At 45.0% G+C, this 23,694-nt stretch overlaps 1 protein-coding gene across 15 annotated transcripts in view; it reads left to right on the plus strand.

Annotated features, from left to right (window-relative positions):
• The window catches only part of TRIP12 (thyroid hormone receptor interactor 12), a 1,206,981-nt gene that overhangs the window by 478,839 nt on the left and 704,448 nt on the right, over positions 1 to 23,694 (plus strand). For 9 of the 15 annotated variants that reach the window (XM_086944059.1, XM_086944047.1, XM_086944048.1 and 6 more), the window contains one exon: positions 21,381 to 21,540. In XM_086944059.1, coding sequence (XP_086800185.1) covers positions 21,381 to 21,540 — 160 coding nt within the window. The remainder of the gene's footprint in view (positions 1 to 21,380; positions 21,541 to 23,694) is intronic. The other 6 variants (XM_086944050.1, XM_086944049.1, XM_086944052.1 and 3 more) reach the window with 1 other exon arrangement.

A 23,694-nucleotide genomic window follows, 5' to 3' on the forward strand; every position in this document is an offset into this window, starting at 1 on the left:
CACAGGCTATATTCCGCCGCATTAACTCCTTGGTTAGGACCCTGATATGGGCTGGCAAACAGGCACGTGTGGATCTGCAAACTCTTACACTCCCCTTTGCGCAGGGTGGTTTCAGTGTGCCCGATTTTCTCCTATACTACCTTTGTGCGCAGGCGCAATACGCGGCGTATTGGTACCATGCGGTCCCATACATCACACATGCGGCTATTGAGGAGAGTGATGCGCATCCTATTCCCCTTTCAGCGATTATTTCACACACACGTCCACCGCTGCATACTAGGGATATTAACACAGTGGACACCACGGTCAAAGCATGGCACAGGCTAGGACAGCTGGCTCATAAAACCCCACTGTACGCGCCGGCCATGTCATTACACCATCATCAGGAGCTGTCAGTCACTAGGGAGAGTGTCGGAATGTCCCTACTGAGTAGAGCTGGCATTGACAGGATGGGGGATGTGTTTCAAGGGGGCACATTTGTGGGCCTAGACCAGTTAGGTTACATCCAGAACCAGACTCCCATGTTTCACTTTACATATTACAGGCTCACAAGAGCTTTGAGGGAACACTACCCGACGTTCCCATTGGAACCCGAATGCCTTGCACCACTACAACTATTGATCACAACTACCGATTTATCGCACCTGGTTTCTAGACTGTATTCAGCTGCACAGTCCGAGTTAGCGGGACACGCATTGAAGGCCAAGGGGCGGTGGGATACACTGTTAGACACCCCACTGACAGACGACGAATGGGCTGGCACCTGTGCACTGACTCAACTTCTGACACCCAACGGCAATTTGAGAATCATTCATTTCAAATTCCTTCACCAACTCTATTACACGCCGACAAAACTGCTTAGATACGGGTTGCAGGAGGAAGATAGGTGCAAAAGGTGTAACAGAGAGGGAGCGGGCTTCGCTCATCTGGCATGGGACTGCGCCAAAATAACGAGTTACTGGGTGGAGGTCACCGCAACGTTGTCTATCATTTTGGAGGAAGAGGTGCAATGCACACCCAAAGTCTGTCTGCTAGGGATAGTGCCGCAGTTCAGGGCGTTGAAACGCAAGTTCTGTGTCATAGCCTTGTTGTTGGCGAAGAGACAGGTGGCACAATGCTGGCACAGTCGCAAGGTGCCTAAGGTAAGAACTTGGTTGCATGACATGTCCACTTGCCGGGACAAGCTACAAACATACGAGGAGCTACTGCCGGCGAAATCCAGGCCCAAGAGTATTTGGGGTTATTTAGAGGAGTACCTCGCTTCCATACAGGATGATGAAGAGAACCGACCATTGGATTGAATTGATTGGGGTACTGTGTAGGTAAACAACACATACATGAGTCATGTACCGGCGGGAACCTAGGGGGAACTGTGACTACCATAACAACTGAAGTGTAGTATGTACTGATAGCACTTTACGGTCTAAGTTGGGGAAAGTTGTTCTTTTGTTCACTGTTGAAAAAAATGTGAAAAAGTGAGACTCATTTCATTTACAAGCTAGTAACCATATGTGGGACATGCGGAAGGTCTCTGCCTCACACTGTAACGTTGATTATGCACGACGTCATTATCCTATGTTGGTTGCTGATATTTACGTAGCGAGCCGGCCCCAGGGTTGTAGGCTCATGCTGTGTCAACTGCTATATGTTAATAAAGGTCTTGCGAAAAAAAAAAAAAAAAGTCTAAACCGAGTTAACAGGTACTTTTCATAAATAGTCAAACAGAAAGTAAGATACGGCTGGATGCCCAGGGAGCGTTGGATGGTTAAAATGTGGCAGTTTGTGACTTTGTGGGTTTCTTGAGCCATACGGATTTCCCCCAGATGAGATAAGCACAGCAATCGTAGGGCCTTTCTAGTAACAGTATTTAAGACTGCCGGATCATTGAAATATTTAGAGAGGCCCAGGTCATTTAAAAAGTTACGTACATATAGCAGCCATGGGACGTTCAACCAATTATCCAAAACCAGACAGTCTTCAATTAGTGCACGGGTTAAGCGGCACTGCTCCATCGACCAAATGCGATGCCACAATAGTATTGACTGGATTTTTATGTGGTCTGCAATGTAATCCATGCCTAATTCCATGTGACAGGCATAGGCTCGAGAGGACTGGGGAACGGCCAGAAGATAGCGGATGAAGATGTTCTCAACCCTTTGTAAATTGGCCACAGGTACATAGCCCCACACCCCAGCGCCGTATATAGCTACGCTATGGCACTTAGCGTAGTATATTTGCAGAAGTTCTTTAGGGGGCGGTTTGCCTATTTTACGGGAGAAGGCAATCAATGCAGAGGAGGCTCTTAAAAATAAGATATCTACTTTCAATGGCCGATTTCCAGGAGGAGGTATTGTCAAAGAGTATACCTAAATAAGGATAAGTCTTGGTACAATCCAACTTTGCTTTTTCAATACAAATCGTTTTGTTCTTAGATCTCTTTTTCCCAAAATGCATGACTAGTATTTTCTTTATATTGACCTGTAAGTCCAATGAAGCCATGAATTTGCAGTATGAGTTTAATTGGATCTGGAGTTGGACTGGGGTTCGAGCCATAACTACTGCGTCATCCGCATAAAGTAACGCAGGAATCGGATGGCGGGCAATTGTTGAAGGCCCTGATTCCCTTCTAACATGGCCTTCTCAAGGCCATTGGTATATAGATTAAATAGATAAGGAGCCAGGACACACCCTTGTCTGACTCCCTTGGTTACTCAAAACGGATGTGTGAGCTCCCCATTTACCCCAAATCTTACACTTGCCGAAGCACCTGAGTACAGCTCACATAAGGATATTATATGGGGGTCCACTCCCAGTTCCGCCAGGATTGACCACAGCCTAGAGTGTGATACACAGTCAAAGGCTGCGGTCAAATCCACATATACCAGGTGAAGATTGCCTTTCTTCGCCTGGACATATTTCCCAATTGGAAGGGAGAGGTTCAGAGCTTGCTCCACTGTACCCAATCCCTCCTGGAAACCATATTGCAGGTCTGTCATGATGTTATTGTCTTTGGACCAGACCTGCAATCTCTCCAGGATCAAGCGACCTGCCACTTTACCAAGGGAATCCAGAAGGGAAATGGGCCTGTAGCATGCTGGATTATTTCGGTCTCCCTTCTTAAAGATAGGGAGCAGAATGGAGGTCGACCAAGTTTTTATAAGGCCTCCTTTTAACGCTGCTTCGATTACTCTGGTTAGTATCGGTGACCAAAGCTCCTGGGTGTGCGTATAGATGTCCAGTGGCACACCATCCGGCCCAGGAGCTTTGCCAGATTTTGAGGAAGACAAAGCATTAATTACTTCCTCGTGACTAAAAGAAAGTTCGAGGGAGTAGGGCGATGGATATGGATTTTTACTGTGGTGTGGATTGTCACCCTCAAAAATCTGAGAAAAGTGGGAAACCCATCCCTCTGCGGAAATCGCTACTTCCACGCTAGGGCCATTTTTCGCTATATTCAAGAAGGGTGAGTTAACCACTTTCCAAAACTGTAAGCTGTCTTTTCTTTTACAGCTCTCATGGAGCTTCTCCCAAAGTTTTTTTCCTCTCTTTTTTACAGTCTTTTTTCGCCTTGTTATAGAGTTTTCTCAACCTTCTGATTTCTATTTGATCCCTCTTTGTTTTGTGTAGGGCTAATTTTAGGGCGGATAGTGTTTTGCGACAGTCAGAATTGAACCATCCTTTTTCTTGTTGGCCATTCTGTTTTTGTTTGCGGAGGAGCTCCTTACTGATCGCTTTAGTTATAGCAGTAAAATTATTCAATGTTTCCTCTGCGGTGCAAAGGGGATTTAGACATACTTCTAGCATATTATTATTATTATTATTATTATTATTATTGCATTTATTGAGCGCACAGCTACCCGGAGGTTTCCCGGCGCTTGCCTTGGGAACCCGTCCTGGCTTTTCCCTGTGAGATAGGCCCTACAGGGCATCCCCATGGTGAAAGCCAGGCATCCCGCCGCAGGGGGGCCGTTGTGGAGATTAAGCAAGCTTAATGCCCAGAGTTGCAGAGTGAGAACCCATGATTAGAGCAGGCACCGAAGCGAGATTTATCGAGTCCGTGGACATTTGAGCTCAAGACCCTGCCGCGTCGGGAATTGAACCCTGGTCCCGGGTCTGACCTCAGCTTCCGGGTCTGCCTGCTCTACACAGTGAGCCACACTTCTCCACTGAGCCACACTTCTCCGCATAGGAAGATATTTAGCAATAACTTTTTGTGTGATAATGTCTGGATCAACTTTTGCCCATTTAACCGAGTACCCGTTACATTTATTCAGGTTTAGGGCTTTTTGATTCAGCAGGCCCAAATTATCAATTGGGGAGGATCCAAACGGTGCTCTGATAGTCACACTGTTTGGGAAATGATCGATACTCGCGTCATCTCCAGTACAGAATGATTGCAGATCATCCCTCATATGGTTCGAAGTCAGAATGAAATCTATTATGGTGCTGCATCCCCTGCCATGGAAGGTAGGTGAAAAATCAATAGGGGGTACAACCAACTCGTTAGCAAAACCCAGTCCTAACGTAAAGAGTTTCTCATTTAAAACATTCCCAACGTTTGAGTGAGCAAAGTGAGTTAAAGGACTCCCCTCCTCATCCACAATACCACAATTAGAGTTGGAATGTTCACTACATAAAGGAATATTATAGTCACCTCCCCAGATTAACTTGATTGGGAGAGAAAGACTATGTTTCCGTTGTTGTTCTACGGTGGCAGTTATCTTATAAACAGTTTTCACCAAATCTAGGGGTAGCATATTATTATAAAAGTTTATCAGTACATATGTGAGCCCTTGATCCGCTGACAATTTAATTATTTGGTAGTTCTCTTCAGATGCTATTACAATGATTTTCTTAAGTGGAAGGGTGTTAGCTACATAAACTGATAGGCCTCCCTTAGGTCTGCCTGAGGGAGAAGGACAGGCACTGGAGAAATACAATCTGTAACCCTGTAGTTGTATTTCGGTTTCAGACCATGTTTCCTGACAGCATACTACAGTATGGTTTCTAACTGTTTCTAACCAGTTGGGTTGCTCAATTTTAGTCCGCAAACCTGCGACATTCCAGAATAGAATTGAAAGGGTCAGGGTACTCGACTTTGAAACCTTTGTAGAATATTGCCGCTGTGTGATCTGGATTTCGGCTGGCTTCTGAGGCAACGAAGGGGCATTATGTTGTGAAACATGAGACCCTTCAGAATGTGAACTAGCGTCGTTAATGTTATTAGGGGGATCAGTTTTACATAGGGTGTTGTCACTAAGATCTTCAGAGGATAGGACCATCTCCGCAGTCCGCCCTTGAGAGGGCATGGGGGAGTCCCGTACTTTACTACAGGGCTCGAACGTCATGGAACACTTATCCAGAGCTTTGTTTAGGGAATCCGTTTTAACGGTAAAGACATTACGATAAGCCACCTTCAGATTACACTTTGCCGCCGTAATCGGCCTACCCAAAAAATGGGAGTTGTAGCTGTTTAATGGAGTTGGGGTGATATGTAGTCACTCGTTGTCATCTAGGCCTGACAGAATGTCATAGCGGTTCTGGGTGGGAATCATGATGGGTCTTACAGAGGGTAATTATGTCTCCCTTCCCATGTATGAGAGACGGTCCATGGTAGGGAATAATGATCCCAACGGGTCTTAACCGGATCAGAAAAATGCTGAGGGATGGATCGGCAATAATTTGCCTGGTGAGAATAAAAAGGCCTAAATGGAACTGCCTGCTGATAAGGTGGAAATCTGGAATGCTCTGTGCATATATCAGAATATGGTTTGTTGTGGGGAGTTACTTCGTCAAATAGAGATCTTATTTTATCTGCCTGGAATTTAATCAAAGGCTTAGTGTTAGTCGGAAAAACCAGGTTTTTGGGATAGAAATACATAAGGTCTCAGGCTGTGATTCCATTTGTATCATTTGGGGAAGACCAATCTAGAATGTGACTAACTGACCTTGGATCTCTAAAATGTATTATGACAATGTCCCCCGTAATATTTTTTGTGCTAGGACCTAGCCAAGGGACGCCTCACATGTAAGATTTCACCGTTGACATGTGGGGGGAGTGATCGATTTTTCCTTAGCCAAAAAATAACCTTATTCTTTAATTGGTTATCATTTTCGTTGACGTTCTTTTTGCCATCTAAACCTTCCTCCAAGGGTGGGACTCCGGTAAGCACCACCACTAATGGTAGTGCTTCCGGAGGCAGCTCTACATTTGGCCTCTTGAGGGTGGTGGACCTTACAGCAGCTTCATGGGCAGTGATTTTATCAACACTAACTTGCGAGTTTGGCTTTCCCTTTTCTACGCCTGCTCATCATAATCATTAAGTATAAGGAGAGGAAGACAGGGTACAATATATCAAAAAACAGAGAACCTCTCCTTAACATATAATTCTAAAGCAGGTACTACCTCAACTTTCAACAATACATTGTTCCACAAGACATCTTGATTGAGGGCATGGTTTGAGTTCCATTGAGAACCCTGGTTTTTGGGCTGACACATGAAATTATGTTGACGTTACTTGTTTAAACAAATGAAGTAACAAAAATATTTTTGATCAATAAAAATAAACTTTTTATATGAATTAATGTCTTGTGAAACAATGTATTGCTGAGATTTGAGGTAGTACCTGCTCTAGAATTATATATGAAGGAGAGGTTCTCTGTTTTTTGATATCCCACAACATTGTGGCCTGCTCGTCATCAGCCACCAACCGGATGGCCCCCTATCCCCATTGGATAACATTGGGCCTCCGCACTCTGCACCTGGCCGCCCTAGTGACGCTGAGGGTGTAACAAGAGTGCATCCTTGACCCTGGTGGACCCCTGAGTCTACCCCCAGAACCTCAACTCTCACTACCGAATACTTACCCGAAAACAGATAACATTGACTATTTTTCTTGGATACGTTTTTGAAGTGTGGAGTTTGAAAACCTAAAGAAATTCTTTAAAATTGTACTATTTAACCAAAACTATTTTACTTACCTGTTTGCAGGAAATGTCCCAAAGTAGTATCCAGGTATACTACTCTGTGTAAGAAAAGTAATCTCAAAAGTAACTCACCTGTAGTTTTACTGAAGATCCTATACAAAGTATATGTACTGTATTTACAAAGCATTGCATTTCAAGTCCAGACAAACTGCATTTACAATTGCAATTCAAACTGTTACAAATGGTATATATATTTACTGCAAAGTAATTATCACTTACCTGTGCCAGGCTTGCTTGGTTCTAGAAAGTAAAATACTATAAGAATATTTTTATTCCAAAACAATTGGTCTGAAGTTCAGTCTTTGAGTGTGTGAATTCATTTCCTGGCTGAGTGTGTACAACAAATGGTTAACACTGTCCACTGATACTGCCTTACTGCTCGACCACACTACCACAAATAGTCAGCTGCTATCTAACTTTACCTCTGCCTACCTTTGGGGTTCCACTGGCCCCTGTGAGCACTATACCGCAGTTTGGTATAGTATATACAGAGCCAGCTACCTACATATCGGAGGGTAGTGTTAAGAATTTGTTGTACACAGAGAGTCAATAAATGAGACACACTTGAGAAGAAAATAGAGACTAATTTAGAAAAGTAACAGATTTTATTTCGTTTTATACACCAAGATCAACGCAATCAGGTAAGTACTTGAGACATTATGGATTTTGAATGCATTACTGCTATCCTATGGGAAAACAATTCACTGCATAGGTACACTCGGACAACTGCAAACACAAGGAGATGATGGACAACGTGCTGAAACTTTTCAGACACTCACCCCCTGTCACAGATCTGGGTTTAATCCATCATCATTCTTCAGCTCACTTCGCCAGCCTAACTGAGACCCAGCCACATGCAAATCAGTGTTGACCCTGGTCTTCCCTGGACCGGAAACAAGCGTCCTGGGATGGTTTTGGGGTAAAACCCCTCATCAGTCAGGCTAGCTTGAATCTAGTGGCACTCTGACAACTTACAGGACTGTTCTTCAGGACTTAAGGTAAGTAGGCGCCAAGATCCAAGAAGGCAACAGCAGTTTAAGTTTACCTACCCTGGAGTGTTCTGGAGGTGCTTTTAGTGGTGGTATCCTCAAACGCTAATCTCTAAATTCAATGTGAAGACAACTATGGTAAGAGTACCTGTAAGAAAAATGCCACAATTGTGGATTTCGACTACCAAATGAGCCGATACATGATTCCATCAAAACCAGTGATCGAGGGCGACGCAGAGGAACTCCAGCCGCCGAACACTCCACAACCCGCCGAACAGCAGGTAGAAAAAGACCTGTATTACAAAGGTGAGGAATAAGAAGAATCGTACCAGGCCTCGACAATTTCGGAGTCTCAAGATCCTCCGTAACAGGACCTCGATGCCGAATCACCGGAAGAGGGCGCAGAGTTCTACCCTGCGAGGCCTTCGCCGCCATACGACATTGGAATGTACAACCAAGTCATAAAGAAGGCAGCAGAGACATACAAGGTGAAGCGGGAGGAGGAAAAGCCTCAGGCATGTTTCCTGCTGGAAACACTTTTGCCAACACAATTAAGGAGCCAATTCTTGCCAATGCTTCCTAGTGTGCTGGACTAGGGAAGGGAAGCGTTCAATGAACCAGCTATATGTAGATCTGTCACCACTAGCTGTGAAAAGAAATACAAACACTGCTCACAGGACCCCACGTACATCAGGGGGTCAGTACCACCTGATTCCATTATTGCAGCCAAAGCCAGAAAGAGAGCCAACATCCCCACAAATACAAGACCACCTCCTGACAAGGAAAGCAAGAGGGTGGACCTTACAGGGAGGAAGATGAAAAGATGTGCAGCAATACAGTGCCTTATCGCAAACTCCAATGCCCTCATCAATAGGCCCGCCTATCATCACTGGGAGGAGGTTGGAGAACTACTCAAGCACCTACCAGAATAATACCAGAAGAGGGCCAGCCATCTGGTAGAGGGGAAAACATGGCCAATACATGTTTGAAATTGGGTCTAGATGCAGCAGAAACATCAAGTAAATAAATGATGATAGGGGTGACGGAGCGAAGACATGCCTGGCTCTGTATATCTGGCTTCAATGCAGAAGTCCAAAGTAACATCCTCAGCACACCCTTTATTGGTGAACAACTGTTCGGCAGCAGAGTCGACAAAGTTGAACCAACTGAAAGAGGAAAATGAGACCGCAAGGTCAATGGGAGCCCTGCCATTCAGGGGGATGAGAAGGGGAGTACCTCCAAAGAAGACCAGCCCGCAGGGTTAACAACCAACCAGCCACATCTCACCAATCCTTCAACCAAGGCTTCCAAGGGGGAAACCAGGGTCAACAGCAGGGACCGCAACAGCAGACATGGCAATACCAACCTAGGGGCCAGTCCTTTTTTGGGTGCACAAGAGGACTGCCTGCAAGTGACTTCCCTAAAACTTTAATACACACCCAGACAACATCAACAGGGGTGTGTCATATAACAAAAGAACCAAAAGTCTGTAAGTTCCTCCAACATGCAACACTGTAGTTCCGTAGTTCGTGGGTCCATGGGTCATAGATTCTGAACCCGTTCAATAAAGGTAGTCGGAAATAGACTATTTTGGTATCAGCGGACCTCAAATCACGAGTGCGGTGTGTACGAGTGTTTTCGTCTTAATCGATCAATGAGACCACTACGTATTCAGGGATTTCGTTTAAACCCTTGGGTTCCATTTTGTGTGCGGCAGCCATTTTGTGTGGTTGCCTTCACATAGGCTGATGACTGCGGCCGAACGAGTCCTTGGGACACGTACACCTTAGCTGACTTCTGAGTGACCTGGCCGAACTGACTCCCTTACCCGAGGCTGACCTCGCTGAGCCAGTTCCTTGTTAAGCAGCTGGTCAGATAAAGATAAAAGAGCAGGACATTGCTGAGTTTACAGTACACTGCACCCACCCTTCTATCTTGCTTCTCATCTGTTTCTGCTCCTTCCTTTATGGCATAATCACTGATTTGGGTTGAGGTTTTATGATGGGTTTGTCCGGCCTGATCAAACAGGATATTGGAATGTGCTTGGTCATTTCTGGTGGGCTGGACAATGGAATTGTCAATGGGATTGTCGTCATGCGCTACTTTTGAAATGTCACCCTGTGATTGGTTAGTTAATATGTAATCGATGCTAGCCTGGAATGTGATTTTTGGCATAAAAGACCATGCTCCGCTCATCGAATTTGTGCAGTCTCTAGCAAACCACCCGTGTTGTGCTTCGTAGACCTCTGTTCCTGGTTGCAGCCAGTAAACTTGGTCTTTGACGTCATCAAGAAGTGTCCCGTGTCCCGTGTCTCTGTTTGCCGAGGCAGGGGAATCCGAAGACTTCGAGCGTTATCCCTGGCGCTGCTGGGTTCTAAAACCCGTTTCTTCAGTTGGCGCCCAATGTGGGGCAACTTCAGCAGTACCGGTCCAAGCCCGAAGATCGTGAGGAGCTTCGTGTGGAAATTCTGGAAGAAGGCCTGCCACTTCATCGACCCCTGCATGTCGTCGTGGTCCGAAAGTCTTTGCTGCGAGGTTCCCCGCCTTCCGACGGCTACGAAGGACTGCTGCCCTGACTGTCGCCCTGTCTTGGAGCCATTAGACGATTTGTAGAGCGAGACGGTAGACGGGTCTTCTGGTGATGCCATCGACATTTCAGTTAAGTATGAGTGGAGCATCTCCCAGTCCTTAGTTTGTTTGGTATCCTTCGGGATCGCTTTGATTTGGTGCCTGCAGGCCCCAAAGCCGAGGGACTCGTGTATTCACAAGACTATCGTTTTTGAGATTTCCCTTGAAGTTTGAAGCTTGACTAGTGAGCGAAGATGCCTGGTCTTAGCGGACTTGAAAAGATATTTGGTTTTGGTTGTACTAGGGATTCCCGTTTGGAGGATTAGTGTCTGGTTCCTCCGATTGGAACTCCGACCTATGAGCTCTACTTAAAACATGGTGTGGGCCCCATCGGATATAATGACATATGGGTAAAATACACGAGAAAGGACGATGTCCTACAGTGGCCCCGTTATGGTAGCTTTGAAACTGAGATTTTAGATAATCTCGAAGTTGAACTGTTCAAGAAGAAAGCCCAGCCGGTGATTGACTCTTTCCGCATAGGGCGAAAAGAAGCCAAACAAAAAGATTAAGTTAGCGAAGAAGAATAAACGAGAACGTGGTATGTCAATGGTGCAAGCTGCTATACAGTTTAGGGATAATGAGGAAGAGCTAGAGAGCAAACAGATGCTTAGGATTCGGAAACTAGCGGTAGATAAGTGCTACCCAGATCTGCCACCTAAAGAGCAAGAAGAGAAGAAAGATCTTGCGACATTAAAGGATCTTTCACATCTATTGAGTTCGCCACCCCCTTATGCACAGAATGCTACGGCTCCACCGCCACCAGTTGTAGTTGCACAACCTCTGGTTGCTTTGCCACCTGCGATTCCTCATCAGCCAGCTCCTCTTCCGTTGGCTACTATTCCTTTGGTGCAGCCTTCTCAAGGGCCACCACCTTTGCTACCTCCTTCGTCTGTTACTCCTGCGCCTGTCTTGTATACTCCTCCTGTTCCGACTTTTGCTTCCTCTCATTCTGCTCCGTCTCCTCTTCCTCTGTCACCTTCTCCTCGACAGAGAATGACTGATGCGGTTACTAGTATCTTTTCTCCTCTATTGGGATCATTGGGTATGTCTCCTGTTGAGCGTAGACAATCGCGTAGTCAATTGCCTAACATTGATGAACGGACAGTATTGGATCTCATTGGCGTAAATGGATAACGTATCCTACGCAGTATGATCTTGGGGGTATTATGGATGTTTTCCACCAATGGGAAGCACCAAAGCAACGGTACGTCTTTGATATGATGTGTGCTTTCCTTTGTGAACAATGGATAGAAGAAGTAGGACAGGCTCCGTCTGAGTTGTACCGAATACGTTCTGAGTTTGCGAAAGGGACCATTGAGGGTCTCGAGATTGAGAAAGCAGTTGCAACGTTGTTGTCATTGCGGAATGCATCTCCTTCCGACCGATTGTTTGAGCCTGATTCATCAATTAGGAGAAAGGCGCGTCAATATCCGATGCGTGAGGTTCCTTCAGTTTGGAGACCTACTGATGGAAATGTTGCAGCACACTTTCAGCGTGTCTGGGTACATGTTCCTTGGAAGCGTCCTGAAGTCTTAGCGCTTAAGCAGACTTTGCCTGATCCGCTCAAAAATCCAGCAGGGTACTATAAGGAGCGAACTCAGACTGTGGGTTCGTGTATTATGAATTTGGCAGATATAGATATGTTGTTTGGGAATGTTGTTCCACAGCCTATTTGGAGTAAGATTCGTCATACGGATCATGCGGGGGAATTAGGTGAGACAGGGGTTAATCTTAGAGATGCAGATAATAGACAAGTAGGCGGTGCTAAGCTTGAGGATTTGATTACTGAACTTCCTGGTAAAATTATTACTTATATGAAGACTCTGTTATGTTATGTTATGTTAATTTATTTCTTCTATAGCGGTCGGCTACTCCAAGGAGCATCCCGGCGCTTTGGCGAAGAATATCAGCAGGTAAAACAACAACACAACAGCTAAAATGCAGACAGAAAAAGGAAAAAAAGAACTATTTAGTAAAAAGCCACGTTTTTAGGTCTTTCCTAAAAGCAAGAAGACTGGGAGCTTGTCTCAGGGATAGTGGTAGTTCGTTCCAAGCCTTCGGGGCTAAGTAACGGAACAACCGACCTCCCATTCTTGCACGCCTAATGGCAGGGACTGTCATCATGGACAAGCAGGATGACCTCAAGGTCCTGCTGGGCAAATACCGGGAAAGACGTTTCCCAATGTACTTGGGGCGTGTGCCATGTAGAGCTTTGAAAGCCAATGTCAGGCTTTTGAAGAGAATTCTCTTTGAGATAGGTAACCAGTGTAAGGTGTTCAGTAAAACAGTGGCACCTGCTCTTCTGGGGAGTCCATAGATGGCTCGGGCTGCCGAGTTCTGTACTACTTGCAAACGGGTCAAAAGATATTTCGGTAGACCCAAGAAAAGAGCGTTTGCGTAGTCCAGTCTAGATCCAATCTAATACCCAAAGTGCGTGTTAATTTGGACAAGTTGTCTGCGTGCAAGCAGAAGAAAGATGAAACTGTGTCCGACTTTTTCATGCGATTTGAAGAGACCTTTGTAGACCACAGTGGTCAGGATATGAGTACTGAAGGTGGTCAGAGATTGTTCGTCGACAAATTTGTTCATAATTTGCTTCCTGAATTGTGTAATAGGTTGAAAGATTCTGAGAGTGCTTGGGCTGTTTCCACGTCAGCGCAGATTTTAGCTACGGCCCAGTACTATGAAAATAGGAACAAGGATGAGATAGAGAAAGCAGATAAGAAGACTAAAGAATTGAAGACTAAAGTTCTTCTACAACAAGCTTATCCGCCCCGTAACAATCAGCGCGATTATCAGCAGAATCAGCAATATTCGAGAAACTCGCAAAGGTACGAGTCTTCTCAACAACGTTTTCAGTATGGGCCTAATCAGTGTGCATATTGCAAAGAAGAGGGCCATTTCAAGAGTAGTTGTCCGGTTCTGTTACAGCGCGCAAATGGTGCTTCTGGTGTGAGAGGTAGAGGTGCTCAACAAGCCCCTAGAGGTAGGGGTCGTGGTCAGAATACGCGTTCTTTGCCTCCACAGAACTCTATGAATAGCTTTGATCAGCAACAGGGTGCGTCTGGTAGGACAGCTCAGTACTATGCAGACTATTACTACGTCGAAGGTGAGGAAGTGAATGGTAATTATTATTAGGACAGTCCTGGACAAAGGGAGGTAGTTGTTTCAGTTACAGTAGATCAGAGTGGACCTTATGTTGAAGTGATTGCATCAGGTGTGTCAGAGCCTTTTCTGTTGGATACTGGTGCTGCGAAGAGTTCTATTATGCACTCTATACTCCCTGGCGCGCCTTTGTCTGGCTTAAAGAATGTTTCATTAGGTTTTTCTGGCGCCCCGGTTACGAATCCGATTTCTACTCAGTTGTCTATTTCTGTTGGACCTCGTGAATTCGAAGCACCCCTTATTCTGACGTCCGGTTGTGGTGAGAACTTGTTGGGATTGGATTTGTTAAAGAGATTGTATGCGACGCTATATTGTTCTCCGTCAGGAGTACATCTTACATTGGGTGAGAGTGATCTCTCCGATGTATATATCTAAAGATCGACTTCCACCTGAATTGTCTTCTCTCCCTGATACTCTTTGGGCTACTGGTCCGAACGATGTAGGCCTCTTAAAGATTCCGCCATATGTTGTGACGTTGAAAGTGGATGCTAGGTTACCAAGCATTCCACAATATCGTATCTCGAGCGATGGTGAGCGAGCACTGTTGGCGATCATCTACGATCTAATTGAAAAGGGTGTGATTGAGGAAACGAGAGGTAATGTGTGCCATAGTCCGGTTTTGCCTGTTCTGAATAGAACAGATTCTTCACAGCCTCCTGTATATAGGTTCGTGATCGATCTTTGCGAGGTGAATAAGATTGTTGTTCCGCAATTTCCTGTTGTGCCTGATATCACCGCTTTGCTGACTTTGATCCCGGTTACAGCCACGTGGTTTTCGGTGATTGACTTGAAGAATGCTTTCTTCAGCATCCCGATTGCCGTGGAGAGTAGAGATATTTTTGGATTCTCTTTAGGAGGACGAAGTTTCCGCTTTAAGCGCGCTCCTCAAGGCTATTGCGAGAGTCCATCGATCTATAGTCAGGCTTTGAAAACACAACTTGATTTGCTGGTTTTACCTGATGGTGTGCTGCTCTTATTCAGTACGTTGACGATCTGTTAGTTGCTGCTGACAATGAAGAGATTTGTAGAGAGGCTACTTTGTCGTTGTTACGCCATTTGTCTGATTTCCATCATAAGGTTTCTCTTTCAAAGTTGCAATATTGTCGACAAGAAGTTACATACTTAGGTCACCTCTTATCGAAGGAGGGAAGGAAACTGACCCCAGAAAGAATTTAAGCGATTGCGAAAATGAGTGTGGCTACGACACAGAGAGAAGTACGTGCGTTTTTGGGTATTACGTCGTACTGTAGACAGTGGATCCCTAATTTCTCGTTCCTAGCGAAGCCTTTGATAGCTCTAACTGTTGAGGATACTCCAAATCCTATTCCTTGGACTGACGAATGTCAGAAGAGCTTTTCAGAATTGGGCGATGCGTTGTGTTAGGCTGTTGTGTTGGGTACCCCCGACTACAGTAAGCCTTTCACATTGTATGTCCACGAGAGAGAGGGATGTGCATTGTCAGTCTTGACTCAACAGTTTGGCGATAAGCAGCGTCCATGTGCTTATTTTTCGTCGACCTTGGATCCGGTAGCTAGAGCATTGCCGAGTTGTTTGAGAGCTACAGCAGCAGCAGCAGTTTCGATTCGACAGTCTGCTGGTTTGGTTATGGACAATACACTGATTGTGATGGTTCCACATGCAGTGGATACCTTGTTGAATCGTACCAAGACACAGCACTTAACTAGTGCTCGGTTGTCGGGTTACGAATTGACCTTGTTAGCGAGTCATGTGCATATTAAAAAATGCAACACTTTGAATCCAGCCACGTTGTTGCCAATTTCAGCTGAGACAGATAATGACACAGAACAACATGATTGTTTCCTTAGAACTGAGGAAGAATCGAAAGGGAGGATAGACCTTAGGGATACTCCTCTTCCAGAATGTGTTGGTACTTTGTAGGTTGATGGTTCGTGCTTCAAGCTCCCGAATGGTGGTACGACTGCGGCATATGCTGTTACGACTTTGCATACGATTGTTGAAGCTGCACGTATCCCACATAATTCAGCGCAAGCAGCAGAGTTGGTTGCATTAACGAGAGCATGTGTGTTGGCGAAAGGAAAACGAGTGAATGTGTACACTGACAGCCAGTATGCGTTTAAGGTTGCTCATAGTTTTGGACGTTTGTGGCGAGAGCGTGGATTCCTGACTTCGCATGGGACGAAAATCCAGCATGGACAGTTAGTGAATGAACTTCTTGAATCACTTACTTTGCCATTGCAAGTAGCAATTGTGAAATGCAGTGCACATAAGAAAGTTACGGATGGTGTTGGTCGCGGAAATGCGTTTGCAGACGAGGTCGCGAAAGAAACTGCGAGAAATGTGATGAGCCGAATGTATGTTGCAGGTCCGGCGAGATGGGTTCCAGATAGAAGTATGTGTGAAGATACGATCAGAGTGTGAAATCCATACAAGCTGAAGCTACAGAGAAAGAGTTTAATGAATGGAGAGAGAGTAAGGGTAGATTGGATTCGAATGGTTGTTGGACTGATTTGTCAGAGCATCAAAGATGGTTGTTACCTGATGCGTATGTGCTTCCAGTTGTTACGATGGCTCATGGAATGGCACATATCAGCGTGAAAGAGATTTGCAAGTTGTTGGCTCCGGTTTGGCAGAATGCAGGAATTCCCAAATGTGCAGAGAATCTGGTTAAAACTGTATGGTGTGTTTGATGTACAATCCTGGTAAGGGAACTCCAACTCCAGCCAGTCATTTTGCTCCTCCAACGTATCAGTTTGAGGCTTTGCAGCTAGATTTCATCCACATGGAAAGGTTCAACAACCTAAAGACTGTGTTAGTGGTTGTTTGCTCTTTTTCTAGGTGGGTGGAAACTTACCCTTTGAAGGACAATACTGCCTTGTCTACAGCGAAAGCCCTTACCAGAGAGTTCTTCCCTAGATTTGGTTTGCCGAGAATGATCTGGAGTGACCATGGGAGTGAATTTGTGGGTCAAGTGATGAGGAGAGTGTGTGAGGGATTAGGAATAAGGCAGAAATTCCACGCTGCAAATCACACCCAATCAGCTGGTTTAGTAGAGTGCTATAATGGCACCTTGAAATTAAAATTAGCCAAGATTCAAGCGAGCTCTGGTTTGCAATGGCCAGATGCTTTGCCCCTAGCCCTTTTGTCCACTAGAATGACTGTGCATTCGAGAATGAGTTTGAGTCCATACGAAGTTGTCTTTGGCCGCCCGGCGAATATTTGGGGTATGCCAAGGCCGACTAAATTCAGTGAGATTGAACATCCTGTGTTGCTTGATTACCTGTATGAATTGACTGCTAAATTGTGTGTTTTACACCAACATGTTTATGACACTCTTCCACAGCCTTCTGAAGATCCAGGGCACCCCATTGAACCCGGCTCGTTGGTGTTTGTCAAGAATTTTCTGCGAACTAAGAACGAGCAGCCCCGTTGGACAGGACCCTTCCTTGTCTTATCTACACGTTCCGCAGTACAAGTGCACGGCAAAAAGAATTGGATCCATGGCGTACACTGCAAAAGGGCTTGCCGTACGACCGGTGGGTCCAGAAGGGGCTTCCAGATTCTGAGACTGAGACCGTGCCTCGTTTTCTGCCATTCAGCGATGCCCGTTTGATTGGAACGAACACTGAGAAAGAAAGGGACTTATCTTCTTGAAGCAGCTGTGCCTCCCTTGAATCGTTTGAACACTACTGAGCCTGAACTCTTGTTCCGCGAACAAACATTGCCTGGCAAAGACCGTTCTAATTTGCGACCGAGAGTCGCGGGGCAAATAAATAAAGAGTTTATGATTTTTCTGTTTACAGGTTAACTCTCCTCCGAGGAACTACTTTGATTTTTGTTTTTCGAACCGCCATCCGGGTTCAGCTGTAGGGTCGCGGTTGACAAGTCTTTGGAGTGCAAGCCTGAGACAATAGGTCGACGGTTCTGGTTGGCCTAAGGGAGTTGCCCTGGGCTGACAGAGGTATTCCTTAGCATAGAACACCCTACCACCGCGAGCAGCATATTTAGTGAGGATGGAGTTCTTCGAGATGGAGAGACCTGTTGAGACAATAAGCTTTAAGAGTAGAATTTGCAAATTGATGACTCGAAAGCGATTTTTAATATTGTGTCTATTTATGCTACTGAGTTTAATGATATTTTTAATTGGTTATGTGACATTTTCTCTTAAAGTGACGCTCATGCCGACTGTGCAACCTACACCCCCTCCCACTATTTCTTATTCTTTTCACCCTCTGCCCGAACATGAAATAGTTATAAGATTGGAGTTTGCTAATAATTCCTTTATTCACCTTTTGCACCAACACCAGCTAGTTATGAACACGACAAATTGTTGGATTTGTGGCCTAATGCCCCATACGACCGATAAAGGTATTCCGTACTTGGTTTTGCCTTTCAGCCTTAATGGTTCTATTTGGGCATATAGAACGATGTTCATTTATGCTTATAGTGTCTATCCCCAACGTTCACCGAAAGACAATCCGAAGAATAGTGCTCTGGCTAAGGGTATAGTCGACATGGTTAAAGGGACTAACTCGTATGAGGCTATTCCGAAAGCAGAGACAACCATAAAGTGGTTGGGACGTTACGGGATATGGAGTTAGTCTGAGTGTTAACCAGCGAGCGAAAAGTTCTCCACCGATTTGGATAGTGCCCCATCAGGGTCGCTATTGTCTGCAGGGTAATGGCAAGAATTTGAAAGCTCAGTTAGGGAAGAGTATCTGTACTGAGACATATGTATTTGCGTCTCAGACTTCCCCTGCGTTCCTAGCAGCTAAGGGTACCTATTTCATCTGTTACGACAAAGCGTATACATGGTTGCCGCCTGACTTTTCGGGCACATGTTTTGTTTCTTTCCTGTTGCCTCCCACTTTTACAGCTGAGGCAGATTACCATAAGATGAGTTGCTAGAGGTGTCTTCAGCAAGGAAGATACCACAGGGCAAGAGTTGGGAGATTTGTTTAAGGGTTTTCTGCCGTTCTGGGGACCGATGGCTAACAGCAGGAACATTCGCCAGTTGACGAGAGTGGTTGAGTCCACCATAGTCGAAACTGCCGGTTCCCCTAGTAACTTGACTGCTGAGCTCCAGTCGGATCGACTTATGACACTTCAAAATAGAGTTGCTCTTGATGTCATACTTGCAGACAGAGGTGGAGTGTGTAAACTGAATCAATCGAGCTGCTGCGTTTTCATTCCAGACAAAGCTCTGACAGTCTTCCAGGCCATTTCCAGACTACATAAGATCTCCGACTCTGTACATATAGACAAGGGAGATTGGTCGTTGATGGGATGGTTTTGGGGATTGATATCCACGTGGGGATGGACGATTCTGATGGTCATGGGGATGGTCTTAGCTATCCTTTTCCTGTTCTGTCTCTGTGTACAGTGTGCTCCCGCTATTTGTGGCCTCTGTGCTACTTCGTGTGCGAGGAGACCTGTCCAGAGAGAGATACTAAGTACTAGGATGATGCTACAGCAACATATCGATGATCTGATGAATATAGACCTAGATTCAGACTGACATGGGTTTGGGTTTATTGCCTATGTAAGGGCAAAAGGAGGGTTCTGTAGTTCCGTAGTTCGTTGGTCCATGGGTCATAGATTCTGAACCCGTTCAATAAAGGTCGTCGGAAATAGACTATTTTGGTATCAGCGGACCGCAAATCACGAGTGCGGTGGTGTGTACGAGCGTTTTCGTCTTAATCGATCAATGAGACCACTACGTATTCAGGGATTTCGTTTAAACCCTTGGGTTCCATTTTGTTTGCGGCAGCCATTTTGTGTGGTTGCCCTCACATAGGCTGATGACTGCGGCCGAACGAGTCCTTGGGACACGTACACCTTAGCTGACTTCTGAGTGACCTGGCCGAACTGACTCCCTTGCCCGAGGCTGAGCTCGCTGAGCCAGTTCCTTGTTAAGCAGCTGGTCAGATAAAGATCAAAGAGAGGACATTGCTGAGTTTACAGTACACTGCACCCACCCTTCTATCTTGCTTCTCATCTGTTTCTGCTCCTTCCTTTATGGCATAATCACTGATTTGGGTTGAGGTTTTATGATGGGTTTGTCCGGCCTGATCAAAAGGATATTGGAATGTGCTTGGTCATTTCTGGTGGGCTGGACAACGGAAAATGGGATTGTCGTCATGCGCTACTTTTGAAATGTCACCCTGTGATTGGTTAGTTTGTATGTAATCGATGCTAGCCTGGAATGTGATTTTTGGCATAAAAGACCATGCTCCGCTCATTGAATTTGTGCATTCTCTAGCGACCCACCAGTGTTGTGCTTTGTAGACCTCTGTTCCTGGTTGCAGCCAATAAACTTGGTCTTTGACGTCATCAAGAAGTGTCCCGTGTCTCTATTTGCAGAGGCAGGGGAATCCGAAGACTTTGAGCGTTATCCCTGGCGCTGCTGGGTTCTAAAACCCGGTTCTTCAACACCAGTAGAAGGCAGGATAAAAGACTTCCTCCAGGAGTGGAGGGAGAATACCACAGACAAGTGGATACTAAACAACATAAAGCACGGCTATTGTAAGAACTACACGGACAACCCCCACACAGAAAGCTAAACGGAAAGATTCACTCGAGAAGAGAACTATCACAAATGTTACAGGAAACAAAAGGAACTTCTAGATAAACAAGCCATAGAAAAGGTACTAGCAAATCTGAGAGGGAAGGGGGTCTACTCCACTTACTTTCTCGTACCAAAGTTGGATGAGATTTTACGTCCTATATTGGACTTAAGGTACCTAAACTAGTACATAAGAACGCAAAAATTCAAAATGACAGCTCTACAAGAAGTAATTCCCAAGATAAAACAAGGGGATTACATGACAACAATAGATCTAAAGGATGAGTACCTGCACATACCATTGAACAGAAAACGCGAACCCTTACTAAGGTTTGTGGTAAAGGATATACACTACCAGTTCAGTGCTAGCCTTCGGTATAAAAGCAGCGCCAAGGTTGTTCACAAAATGCCTGGCAGCAGTGGCAGCACACTTGAGGAGACAGGGGATACACGTATACCCGTATCTCGACGACTGGCTGGAATGACACAGGCTGCAATGGCATGCCTGTAGTCAGTTTGAGTTCTCTGATGTGTGGCACTATACATGCTGCAGCCTATGTGAGACCTCTTGTACGTATGCCCTGGGTAACTCAGTACCATATTCTAGGTACTTCTGGGTTACACCAGTAGCCAATTGTAGAGATTCCAATGTACTTGCCATGTTAAATTTTTGGAAGAAGCACAGTGATCGGGGTCCTGATTAGCAGGGTCCCTGTCAGACTAATCAAAAATACACTGACACCAGGGAAAAAGTGGGGGTAACCATGCTAGACAGATCCTACCTTTATACACCAGCTGTGTGTGCTTGCCTTCAATGTTGTGTTTTTTGTTCTGCAAATTTGTTTGATGTTTCTCTTTGTTGTATCTAGTCTGTTTTATTGTGTAACTGCTTGCTGCAATACATTTGTATGAATTTGCAAAGGTTATTTCATGAACCACAATTTTTGTTGTTTTTGAGCTGAAAGATTGATACTCCTATGGTGTTCACTGAATGTGCTATACTGAACAAAACAATCAACTATGATCCTGAGCAAATAATTTTTTGTTGTTGAATTGCTTTTTAGTGAACTGATGCCATGCTTACCTAAAGAAGGGATTTTTGCTGTTGATACTATGCTAAAAAAAGGGAGTGCACAAAACACAGACGGTGCAATATGGCAGTGGCGTGATGATCGAGGACTTTGGCATCCTTACAGCAGAATTGACAGCCGAATAATTGAGGTAGTAGTTTCAGTGTATGTTTTGTTTTATTTTTTATGTTAACAGTATGTTAGCCTACATAGGAAATCATTTTGTTACCAGAGTAAAGTTATACATATGCACTAGTTGTGCATTTTCTGTGATCAAAACAAAATCCTTTAATAGCAATGACTGTAGAAAAGTGCCCGTTTTCACAAGGTTACCCTGTTGGAAAGTGGGTTGTTGATAGGGGCAAATGTAGATCTGCCACTGGCAATAAGGCCACTAACACATGGGAGGACTCCGCGTAGGTCTTAGAAAATTATTCATATGCTCAACCCTTGGTAGCTTGGCTGCGAGCAGACAGGCTTCACTTCAAAGACCGATATGTAAAGCATTTAAAAACACAATTTCAGTAAATAATTAAGACACAACATCAAAATCCAACACCAATTTCTAAAAATAGGTAATATTTGTATTTTTTAAATGACACCAAAACAAAAAAAATCCACTGTAGGGAACCAGAGATATTAATTTTTAAAGATTAGTCTCTTTCTAGTGCTTAGAAACCACAGTGCGCCTTTCAGTCATTTAGTTTTCTCTGAAAGGGACACACCTTTAGAAACGGTTCTGGAGAATTTTCTCACCACTGTGTTGTGCCACCTTCTCCAGCAGGAGGGGTCCAGTTAGAACTACTTCCTGAAGTTCTGCTTGCGTGTCCCAAAGTATCCAACACACAATTCAAGGTTCTGGAACCGCCAAGAGGGTCCTTGAAAGTGTGAAACTTCAATTTTGCATTCCACTTGAACAAAACCCTTACAAATCCACTGGTAATCCATTGTGGGAATGCTTTGTGGGGATGCCTAGGTGAGCTCTGATAACCTGACGATTGCAGGGAGTCCATTCTTTAGTCCTTTTGAAGCAGGTTTGATCCACAGGGCTGTCATTTCCAATGGTGCAAAAAAGGCGCAAACTCAGAGTCCTGGCCTTTGGAAATATACTACAAAATCTTCAGCGCAGACAGACCTTTCTGATTCTCTTCAGTTTCAAGCAGCAGATCTGGAGGGCTCTGCCCCTCTCAGATACTTATTCCAAGTTCCCTGGGTAATGCAGGAGGTCACTTCTGACGAATGGGAGGAGGGTAACTCCTCAAAGTTATGACAACATCAGGTCCTTTTAAGAATTAATTAGATTTATAAATTGTGTTGTCGAAGGTTGGGATAATTTGAAGTTTCATTGAGTATTGCTGGTATATCACTAATTTTGAATAGAAAATGTTGAATCATTATGAATGTTTTTAACTGTATTTTTTTGTATATATGTAAACTTTTATGATTCACAAGAATCTAATAGTTATTTTGACGATGACCACATCCTGTAGAGTGTCATTATTTTGTCCCAGAGTGCATCCAATCGTCCAAATCCATAATGGCTGATTTTCTAGCAAGGAGTTAAGAGCTGGCTAAACAAACCCCCCTAGGATGGCTTATTTCCATAGATTCTCCCCCTATCATCTGCACATACCTTCCCTAATCCTAGGTCTGGTCGGGGTCAAAAGTGTAGAGTGGAAACTGACACTGTGGCCAACCCTCTGCCTTTGAAGACCATGGTTCATGACTCCTCCCCCTGGCCTGGCATTCCTATGGAACAGCACACTGCCCTCCCAGGAGAGCTGGTTAACCCCACAGGCTCTTTATCACATCTTCAAGGCAGGCTGGCTAATCCACTTAACTCTGACCTATCAGGGCAGACCACTGGAAGGCTGAATTTGAACTTAGAAAAACCAAAGGTGATGATGGACGGAGCGTTGACAATACAAACACTCACCCCCAGTCAACTGATCTGGGTTAAATCCATCACCGTTCTTTAGCTCACTCCGCCACCCCAGTTCAGACATGGCCATATGCGAATCAGTCTGACCCAGCCCGAACTGCCAAGCCATGTCTTCCCTGGACCGGAATCAAGCCTCCCAGGACCGGTTTCTGGCAGTACAGCCGTCTTCAGCCGGGCTTGCTTAACTCCAGTGGCAAAGTGAGCAGGGGACTCACGTCTGAACATGCCCTGCCAACTTAGGGCGAACAAAGAAAAACCAAAGGTGATGATGGACGGAGCGTTGACCATACAAACACTCACCCCCAGTCAACTGATCTGGGTTTAATCCATCACCGTTCTGGAATGGTGATGGATTAAACCCGATTA

This window comes from Lissotriton vulgaris, chromosome 11 (genome assembly GCF_964263255.1).
Source record: "Lissotriton vulgaris chromosome 11, aLisVul1.2, whole genome shotgun sequence".
Taxonomy (NCBI): domain Eukaryota; kingdom Metazoa; phylum Chordata; class Amphibia; order Caudata; family Salamandridae; genus Lissotriton; species Lissotriton vulgaris.